Genomic DNA, 11,175 nt, shown 5'->3' on the forward strand with positions numbered 1-11,175 from the left:
AACCTCAGAGCTAAAGTAAAAATTTAATGCCTTAATCTTAGTCCTCCTTTTGTCTTCTAGAAGGCATGCAAAATGAATAAAGCAATTTTCATGTACTAGTGATTGAGGGGGAAATCCTTAAAGCCTAATCCAAGACTCATTCTAATTCAACACAACTTGCTGTATCAATTTACAGTATATTCAAAGTCCAATGTTGACATTTGATGCTTAAAATATGGCACTACTTTAACATATGAAAAATGCCAGCTGTAAGCCTATATGGGACACTTTCCTTACAGCTGTAAAAATCAGGATGCATGTTTTAAGTGTATATACTTATTGAGCAAGAAAATACGTCTATAATGATACTAGAGAGGTTGTATAGGAACTGTAGTATGAAACTAGCCTTAGTTCTGTACCGTGTGCTGTAAAAATGAGCAATTGAAGATGCAAAAGGTACAGCTGAATTGCTCTTTATCCTACCTTATGTGAACTTCTTAAGCTAAGAGCTTTGCATAACTTCAGTTATGTAGTTGTAACTGTTCCAGTGTTGCTAATGACCTCTTATCCCTAGCAATGTGGAATTAAACAGTCCTGAAAATAACTTTCTGCACTCTGTATCTGTTATCAAGAATTGTTCAGTTTTATCTAGTTCGCTGTTACTTGTTGACTGGTAGTTGGCCTGACACATGACATGCATCAAAAGGAGATCTAATATAATGCTACTTTTGAAGTTGCTTTGTGTGAAGGAATAGGTGACTAAAATATAAAGTCTGTAAGCTTGTGGGAGAATAGCCAAGTGACTGACTCCTGCTTACATTATTGAACAAATGAAATGCTAGGTTCTGAAAATAAATTTCAAGAATGCTTTGATATTTGACTTGCAAATCAATGCATGCTCACTTTTTTGGAGACTAAAGAAAGCCTTCATGGCAAAGGTTCTGTTTCTAAAAGATGAAAAATGGTGGTGGGGGGGAATAGGTTGTATCAGTCTGATTCTTGTACCAAAGTTAGAATCACTTCTGAGATTAAATGTTAAAAGCAAAGTATCGTTCTTAATAACTATGTATACTGTGCTAACTGTAATGAGTTTTATTACTGCAGTAGGCTAAAAGCAGGATTAATGGATAGCTTACTGTAATCTGTTAAACACTTAAAGTCTTTTTGCCAAATCCTTTGTCTAATATTTTCTTGAGGACTTGAAGGAACAGAAATACAGTGAATGTTCCTGTAGTTCTGTTGGTTCCAACAGGTCTATAGGACTTGCTTTGCAATGATGAAATGCCCAACCTATAAGACTTTTTAAGGCTGCTCTGTGGCCTCACTTGCAAGCTGCTCTGGAGAAGTGATGTCAGAACATAGGAACCTGGGCACACTACTCTTTCTGTGCTTTGATATTTTTTTCTGAACATAATTAATAAAATCTCAGTGCCTCTTTGGCAGTCAAGGAGAGAGAGCATCATCAGGTGTAAGCTGATGGCAAATGTTGCTGTTCAGCTGAACACAGGCTTCTAGACTTGACGCACTTCAGATGCTAAGACAACAAAGTGAATAAATCTGACTACCTCTGAATATATTTTTTTGCTGCACTTCAAGTGTTTTAAGCCAGATGAACTTTGATTCTTTGAAGAATGAGCTAACATACCTGATAGGGTTCAATTATACTATACCCGAATGAAGTACGTAGGTATTTATGTTGTCCCTAATATTCCATGTGCAGTTTGAATGCTATGTGTAGTGATCAGCTTAATTCCTAGCTAAATTATTTTCACTATTAGTATTTGTGACCATGTTAAATTTCTTGAAGAAACCTATGTTTTAGGTGGTGTATATGGCACTCAGATAATCGTACTTTCAGTACAATATTAAAACTGTCAGTGTCCAATTTCAATTGGGTGAACTTTTAATCTGTAAATTAATCTTGTGCTTATGTATACTACTATTTAGAAAATAAAAACACCCTTTAATTGTCTCTAATCCTGACTCAAGGAGGTCTTCCCACTTCTGAAACTGACTTCTCATTTTCCTAATATAATGGGGCTACCTCAAATATAGGCATACTATGACTTATACTGGAACTAAATTGCCAAACTGAGTAGTTGTAGTAAGCAACTCTTAGACACTCAAGAATTACTCTGATCTCTAGTTCTCTCAGGAGCCGAGACAAATTTTTAAGGTTTTGTTGGGTGGATTAAGACTTTGTCATGGCACTTTGCAGTTAGTGTGTGCAGCCTTCCTGGTGCTGGAACAGTCCAGATGTCTGCCTAGCAGGATTAAAGTAGAAATGCAATGGGTTTGCAGTTGGACTTGAATCCAAAATAAAAACAACTTTTAATTTGATCAGCAGACATTACTAAATACCCCAAACATACTGCTTTTAATCATGCTATTTTTTTCCTAAAATTGTATTATATGAATTGAAGCATGTGTGTGGGAGGGAGGAGATGATGCAAGAGAATTAGGATGGGATGTGGAATTTCCTTTCTCTGTTCCATTTGGAATGGAAATTAGAGAAATCTATGGGAGTAATAATAGAGCAAAAATAACCATGCCCAGAATAAATGGGAATTCCCCCTCTAGATTTGTAACTACTGGGATCATGACTTTATTTTTAAACATTAAAGTGCATTAATCACATGAACTGAATATTTTGAGACTTTATGAAGCTATAAATTCTGCATTACTTATTTGCATGTCTACTGTTTTTAAGCTATTTTACTAAAAGCCTATTAACATTTACCTTTCAGAACAGGCATGCTACATAACTTAACAGCACCATGCAATGCTAACTGCAGATGTTTGCGTTCCATGTATTACCCAGTCTGTGGCAGAGATGAAGTCCAGTATTTCTCTCCCTGTTTTGCAGGATGTACATCGCATCTCTTTAACAACAAGAAAAAGGTATTTTATGCTGTGCTTTTCTCTGAAGGTAGAAGACTGTTTCATATTCACATAATATGAATGGAAAATGTTTATTCCCTTAGATAGCAAAATCACAATTTCTTGATCTGCATGGTAGCTATGATAGGAAAACTTAATATGAACTTTGAAGCAGACATCTGTCAGTAGGATGCATGTTGATGTTTTTCAACTGTGTGGTGTCTTATTGCAAATATATTTCTAAAACTCTAATGCTGAAGATACCTCAAACTTTACTCTAAATAGAATTTACTATCAGAATAGTAGAAACAAGCAGCTACCTTGACATTGCTGCCTCTCATCCTGTCACTGACCACCACTGAGAAGAGTCTGACACTGTCTCCTTCACAGCATCCCATCAGATATTTATAAACATTGATAAGGTTATATAAACAAGATAACAGGTATTACATGGATAACAGGAACAACATGTGAGGGATTAGCTACTCCCCAATGTAGAAAAACTTAAATTTCCCTGATCTCTTTCATAACAAACATGGATGTTTTTAAATGAAGCTAAAACTACTTGATTACAGAATAGTCTAATAGTCTGGAACTGGTTAGAGCTTATTCTTATATGGCTCTGCAAGTATTACGACAGACTTACTAACTAATTACAATTAATTATTAGTGGTAGCTTTTCATTCAATCACTAAAGAAGTGAGCATGGGAAGGAATGATTCAAGTGTGCATGCCTGCCTCTGGTGAACAGACAAATGTGATCTTTATCCCTCGAGTTTGGATTAGATCTTATGTGGCAGATGAAATGCTTGTTCACTGATTGTTCACAAGGCTTGTTCAATAAAGCCATGCCAGATGAAAGCAAGGTAACAGTTGAGATGAGGGATTTTTTTAACAGTGTAAGGATGCAAGAAGTAAAGTATCAACATGGAAAGGTATAAAGTCATGAAGGAAACAAGTGAATCAAGGAACACAGCAACTCAGCAGTATCAAGGAAGCAGTGAAAGCTAGCACTTTGCTTCTGGACTTATGTGGCTGTTATCAAACTTTCTCTTTGGTAGCTTGCAAAATCCTGGCTGTCTGCTCTGAAGGCGTGAAGCACGTACTTTTTAAGTTGTATACACACTTTTGCATGGCTACAGATAACTATTAAAGGCAGATTGAGGATTACAAAGGAAAACTGAAGGACATGTGGAAAATTAAGAATATGCTTGAGTTTATTAAAGGCTTTAAAACAATTTCAAGTAAAATTTCTTTTTAAGTAGGGCTTCCAGATTCTCCCTTGAAGCAAAGACAAGACATAAAGGGAAAGACTTGTGCAGGGAATAGCCAATTAACACTATCTATTCATTCCCACTGTCTCTACAGTCTCCTGTACAGTCTCAAGAGCAGAGGTGCTGTCTCTTCCTGCTAACTATGGCCCACTATTAAAAAAAAAAAAAAAAAAAACTCAAAAGGCCCTGTATGTAACCCCATATGATTTGAGACTTGCTAATAACCATCTGAAGAATGTGAACTTTTGCAGTTTGCTCTGCTACTGTTGTAACTAAATGTGTATTATCCAAGCTGGAAAGATAAGGTGTAAGAAACAGTAGTGGAAGTAGCTGTGAATCTGCAGAGTGAGCTCTGTTCATGTAACAGTCTTTTGTAGTTAAGGCCCATAGCAAAAGCTCTTTGGAGTATAATTTTTAAATTGCACAGAAATAATCAGCAGTTTTAAGAAACTATGTAGAAGTTGACACTTCCAGTACTAAGAAAATAATTTTGAGAGCCTTGCTAGATGCATCCTGCTCCAAGGGAACTGCAACTTTGGCTATCCTTTGTTTGATTTGCAATGTTTAGAAATTAATTTCAAAGAAATGAAGGATGTGCCTTCTCCTCTGTAGTGCTTTCAAAGAGGCAATTTGCTTGATATATATAACATTGCTTTGAGTACTCTAGTTTACCCTTTCTTAATTGTAAACGGTGTCTGGCGCCAGTTACCTTCCCTGTTCCCTATTAGGCTTTGAGTGGGAAAGTTAGCTTTTCATTGTTTGCTCTGCTAATATTTGTGTAATGTTTTGTATTGCATATGGACATGACTCTAAAATCTCCTTTTCAAGCTTTTCATGCTTATACCTCAAAACTTGCTGCACACAATGGCAGATATCCTTTTAGGTTACAAACAATTATTACTCAGATAAGCTGGATTAGCCTAGTTCTGCTGAACCAGTTATAAGGATTTCAGTGTTGATCATCAAGAAGTGGAATATTTTCCCATATTGTAATGTTAATGTTTGTTCTTGTGTTCACTGGGCTGCAGGCATTCTGAATACTTACTTCATTCTTTTTGATCACAATATGATATAGAGAGCTAACTTTTTTGCTTTATAAATTGTAGACTTTCCACAACTGTTCCTGTATTGGGAAACCAGAAAGAGAAAATAATTCAGAAGACTTTCTCTATGATGCTATCCCTGGGAAATGTCCAGTGCAATGCAAACTTCTACCTTTATTTTTGATCTTCTTCTTCTTTGCTGTTGTTTTTACATTTATGGCTGTTACTCCAACAACTGTGGCCATTCTCAGGTATGTCATTCAGGCTGAAAAGTAGATAACACATTCTTATGAAAACTCAGATCAATAAAACACTTAATTCTCCTTGTTTTAGAGTATAGACTCAAACCTGTATGCAAGGAATTTTTTGTTGTATGTTATGTAATAAGCTGGCAGTCATACCATGGTTCACTATTATCACTATAGTTATGTTTGATTAGTAGATGCTTTCTTTTGATCAATTTTAAAAGAGGAAAGAATAAATGTGCCATGTGCTTGGATGAAGAAAATATTTGTCTACTGTTCATGGTAGTGTCAGGATTTTAAATTGCACAAAGAAATCAAAATAGTCTACCTAATCTGAGGAAGACTTACCTCCAAATGATCTTATCCTTTGATTCCTATCTTGAATTCAGATTGAGTCCTGGTTTTAAAAACTGTAGACTATTACAAGCTCGACTGCCTTTCATATGACATTAATGTTGTAATAATGGAATTCCATGGTAGCTGTTAATATAAAATGTGACATGTGAATACCTGTTTAGGGATTTGAAAGATAGTTACACCAATCCTTAAACTCATATGCAGAGAAGCTGGGTATATTTTGGTATTAATTGGTCTTCATTTAAAAGTACATTCACTTTACATTGAAATCCAGCTTGCACCTCTAATACATACAAAATAGAAGAATGATAGTTATATATACTAAAAGTAGTGTGTGCTTAAATTAAGAATGGGTTTTTTAGATTCTGTTTTTCCAGCATTCTAGGCTGGTGAGGTGGAGAGATACTGTAACCATGCTTTTTTTTTTTTTTTTTTTTTGTGGTGGCCTCCTGTTTGCGGTTGGTGTAAACGTGGATTTAACAGCTTGTCATGCTAGTCTGGAGGCAGAATAATGTTAAGTGTTGCTGTATGCTTTGAACTTTGAGCTGACAGTTTTAGTGAATTCTAAGTAATAACATTTGGAATGTTGGAAACCTCATGTACTTCAATTAAAATGGTGAAACAGTTTAAATGGAAAAATATAGTACAGCTTAAACATTCAAGAACTAAGAATATGCTACAGAAGTTTTCTCACATTTAGCTACAAAACTATCTTTTCAGTAGGCCTGTTTTGTGCAGCTTCAAGTGTAAGCCCATGTGTTCATGACACTGTTCTAAGTATGAGAAATAAACACAGTGGGAGACGGCTTGTTCTCCTTCCTCTGCCATCGTGGATGGGGAAAATCCTGACAGTGACTGCTGATATCTGCTGACATCAATGTTTTTCAATGGTTAATCCTCATATATACTCCAGAATTGAGATTGAGGGAATAACTTAATAAAGTTAACTTACTCTTTCTGCTAATATTTAAGACATTTTCAAGGTAGAATTCTTGTAACTAGAGAAATTTCTGAAGGAAATGGGTGAGTTAATTTTTAATTTGGCATCATATTTCTACATACTGTTGCTACATCAGCATACTGACTTTCATAGTATAGGCTAGAACTGATCAGTTATAAGGCCAGGTGACTGTGTGGAGGTTAAGAGAAAACCAGTGCTGTGCTGAAGCCTAGTTCCAGTTCATGTATGGCTGCTTTAGGCATAGTAGCTCAGGATGACACTCCAGCTCTGTTCTTATAGCCCTTGTTTGTTTTGTGGAAAAACACTAAACAGTGTATCAGGATGATGCTGATAAGCTAGATATCTATTTATTCTTTTTTTTTCCCTTGTAAAAACAGTTCAGTCTATGTGATTACTCTGTCTGCTATAAGAGTTTCTTATATCTTTTGACAAACACCACTTAATTCTTTGGTTATTTGGTCTGGACACTGGATTTCTGAAATCCTCTGTAATCAACAAGTTAAAAGCATATATGAAGACAAAGCATATTCATTGAGGAATTAAACTTCTCAAAGTTCCAAAAAAAGAGAGAACTTGTTTACTAAGGCCCTTAGTAAAATGCAAATCTGTTTTTTACAGATGTGTGCCAGATAAACAGCGCTCATTTGCTCTTGGAGTGCAGTCAGTGTTTCTACGACTACTGGGTATGACTTCTTGTTGAAATATGTCTCTGTAATCTACTTTCTTGACAGTTTTCCAAACTTAACAGTACATTAAGATGTTGTGAACTTGTAGCAGTCTCACAGATTTAGAATAAACTTGTTAAAAGGCAGATGCCATCTGTGGCTGAGGACTGACTCCACTGGAGTGGAGCAGAGGACAAGGAGGACTCTTTGCACAGCCCATAGTGACTGCAGTGGAAGGCAGGAACTAACAGCATTGCTACCAGCAAGATATTTATGCTATATAGAGTCCCAGCCTCTGATATGTCCCTCCATAGAGAATCTATGGATCATGCAAGGATCTGAAGTAGAAGAGCTGTAATGAGGATATAGCTGCTTGTTAGGGTAAGATCATTTAGTCCTTAAGTGGGCTGGGTAAACATGCAGCATGTACCAAGAAGGTTTGTAATAATGTTACCTATACTTAGATGCAAATCATCTGTGCTTTATAAAGCTTTGTTGTGAGCAAATTGTGTAAATCCAATGAGTTCTAAAAAGGAATAACTTTAGTACTTGTTCCACGTGGAATTTTTCCACAAAGCTTGTCCCTATCTGGATGATGGAAAAATGTTTAACTGAATACAGTATCATACCAGTATTCTAAGCCTTTATATTTGCAGCTGTTTGGTATACTTGATCTGAAGAAAGAGACTCTTTTCCTTCATTTGGAATTCTACTTCCTCAATTATCACCTTCTCCCTCTTCCCCCTAAGTTTTATTCACACTTTCATCTTCCTGACCCATCCACCTTAGCTTAGGTGTCTGAAGAAAATTTGTTTGAAAAAGTGAATTACTGTATGCATACTACCTATTAACTGAGACCAATGGAAGAGGCATAGTTGCTATGTAATATGAGCCCTATGGCTTTGACTAAAATGCTTGTTTACAATGTGTGGATCTCATTTTATTTTCCCCACCACTTTGGAGTTTCACTGTGTCCATTCAGATCAGGTAAGACTATTCAAACTACTTCAAATGTTCAAACATGTTACTTTTTTTTTAGGTACTATTCCTGGACCAATATTGTTTGGTGTGGCAATAGACAACAGTTGTACTCTGTGGGATATTAATGAATGTAAAACTAAAGGAGCCTGTTGGGTTTATGATAATGAAAGAATGGCTTATCTACTGATGGGTATAAGTAAGTGACTCTTCTACATATGAAGCTTATCTCTAAAATAATAGATATACTGTACTTGACTGCTAGATGGGATCTAGTGTTTTAAAATGGGGCCTTAAACTTTTATATGCTTTCTTAGTAGCAGTGTTAAAATAAAATCTCAGTCTGGAATATCTTCTCTAAATATTAAAAAGCAAAATATCAGAAGGAGTAGAAACCCACTGAGAGGTTACTAAAAATGGACTATAAGATTTTTTTATAACAAAAGAATATGAAATAGTTCTGCTCTTCAGTTCCTTCTCACCATTGGCATGCATTTTGGGCTAATCTCTTGGCTCGTTAGCAATTTAAGGTCTGAGGAGGTTTTCTAACTCTTGTCATATTTCAGTTTTTCTCCTTGAATTAATATCAAGGTCTGAAAATATCTCTAAATGCTGGTGAAAAACTTCCCAGTTCATTTAACCTTCAGGTTTGCATGTGCATGGGCAGTGTGTGGGTGCATATTCTGGGAGTGGGGGGGTTCAAGTTTGCATCTGTGATAGCTGCAGTTGTCCTATCTTAGCAATCATAGTACTCAAATTGCCTAAACTGAACTGCTAATATCAAACCTTCAAATGGGAAAAGCAGCAAACAACTTCAGGTTTCAGTATCTTTCAGGTATTTCGAAGACTGAATACAATCCCTCCTCTAGTTTGTCTTTCCCCAGAAATGTCATGCAAACACTTCTCAGTATCAGTGAAGAGTAAATTTAAGGACTTTAAGGTAGCTGAAGGGTGAATACTTACAGGTTTGTACATGGTAATTTGCACTGTGTGTGGCAAAGAATACTGAAGAGGAAAGAATAGGAATAAAGCACGATGTATGCTTTAGGCTGCTATGGGGTGAAGAAATAGACTGAAGGAATGAAAACAGCTGTTGCAACAAGAACCAGCAAGTGGATGGGTCAGCTGGAAGACTGAATTTTACCTAGCCTTTGTAGTTCATCTGAAATTCATTAAAGTTCGTAGCATCCAATCAAAATCTTAGCGTCTAACTTAGTGTAACTTAGTGTGAAGTTTTACAATAACAGAAATATTCTTGTCTACTGTTGAAGATTTACAGCAAGAACTGTCATATTCTTTACTTCCAGGTGCTGCTTGTAAAATCATCACAATCATCTTTGTTATGATGGCAGTCTGTTTATATAAGCCTCCACAAACAAGTTCAGCCTTGTCACAGAAGGATTCAGAAATGGTGTCTGCTGTACACACATGATCCTGAGCGAACTGGGGACTTTCCAAAGAAGCCAATAGGAATAAGTTCTGTTACAACATCTGTACCAAAACTCTTGTACAACATTGCCTAAGTATAAAAAGCAGTATTTAATTTTTGAATAATTTAAAATATTTGTGGATTTTTTTTTGTGTTCACTAATTTCTGAGCATGATTTTTGGTATTCTATTGTGTGTTTCCAGAAAAGTGATATGTTTTCCAGGTGTCTGACCTGTAAATATAAGCATCTAATTTGAGTGAAACCAGATGGAATAGTCTCTTCAAAAAGAAGAAAAATGAGATGAACTGGACTGAGACATGTTTCTGTTGCTTATAAAGTAGTAACAGAGACTAGTAGCAGAAAATAAGTAACTTGATACATCAAGGGGAACTGCCAGTGTTTAAAATGGGAGTTACTTTAATGTGCACATAATCTAGGCTAGTACCTTAAATGCGGACTTTGACTGTAGATACACTTGAGAATGTGCAAATATGGACATGTTTTAAAAATATTTTTACATTCTATCTTAATGGCATAAATTGTTCACTTTTTAAGTATTTGTAGAAAAATGTGAATAGTTATTATAGGCTAACCAGGCTTGTAACAGTAAAATGTTAAGTGCCTTATTTTCTATTTGGGGTGTGTGTGTGTGTGTGTATACACATGCATGTATAGCAAGTCAAGCTTCTCTTTAGGCATTACTAACATTTTTCTACAAAAATTGAAATAAAACTATTTTCGTACACCTTCTGGGTGTGCTGGGTTATTTCTAGGTGGTGGTTGAGCTCCAGGCTTTTTGACTCGAACCAAAAATGCTGATAAAGCAAGGAACCTGTGTGCAAGCGCCAGCAATAGGAAAACAGCTTTAGTTGGTCCTTTTGACTTACCATTTTAATCATGTGCAGTGTTGTGCTCAACAGATGCAAATTAGCCACTCTAGGTATTAAATTATATTGCCTGCTACTGAAATATCACTTAGTAATAGACATAATACTTTTAATGAGCAATACATACTCTGCAGCAGCTTAACTTTGAAGTTAATGTAGCTTGTGACCTCCTTTTTCTCTGACTGGGTATGTACTTTGCTCTTGTAGCCAAGTGTGTGCTCCTCCTATGTGGCTACATGGACTGTATCTCATTGACTCATTACTGAGATTCTAATCAAGTGCAAAGGAGGTAGCAAATAGCTCATTTTATCTAATCCTGTAAATGCAGCTGTTACATACTTATATCTGCCTAGTTTATCTCAAAAGGATCCTTTGCTGTGTTAGCAGTTTAGAAAACTGTTTTGGCAAAAAGCAAAACTGTCTATACATCCTTAATATACGAGGCTTCATGCCTTTTGAGGCAAAGGAGGGGCTGG

The 11,175-nt window shown here is 36.0% G+C and overlaps 1 protein-coding gene across 1 annotated transcript in view; it reads left to right on the top strand.

Moving 5' to 3' along the window:
• The window catches only part of SLCO4C1 (solute carrier organic anion transporter family member 4C1), a 31,686-nt gene extending 21,775 nt beyond the window's left edge, over nucleotides 1–9,911 (top strand). The window contains exons 9-13 of the mRNA XM_062600022.1: nucleotides 2,727–2,880; nucleotides 5,240–5,427; nucleotides 7,358–7,422; nucleotides 8,444–8,581; nucleotides 9,690–9,911. Coding sequence (XP_062456006.1) covers nucleotides 2,727–2,880; nucleotides 5,240–5,427; nucleotides 7,358–7,422; nucleotides 8,444–8,581; nucleotides 9,690–9,814 — 670 coding nt within the window. The 3' untranslated portion in view covers nucleotides 9,815–9,911. The remainder of the gene's footprint in view (nucleotides 1–2,726; nucleotides 2,881–5,239; nucleotides 5,428–7,357; nucleotides 7,423–8,443; nucleotides 8,582–9,689) is intronic.
• The last annotated feature ends 1,264 nt before the right edge of the window (nucleotides 9,912–11,175 follow it).

Source organism: Rhea pennata, chromosome Z, assembly GCF_028389875.1.
Source record: "Rhea pennata isolate bPtePen1 chromosome Z, bPtePen1.pri, whole genome shotgun sequence".
NCBI classification, from domain to species: domain Eukaryota; kingdom Metazoa; phylum Chordata; class Aves; order Rheiformes; family Rheidae; genus Rhea; species Rhea pennata.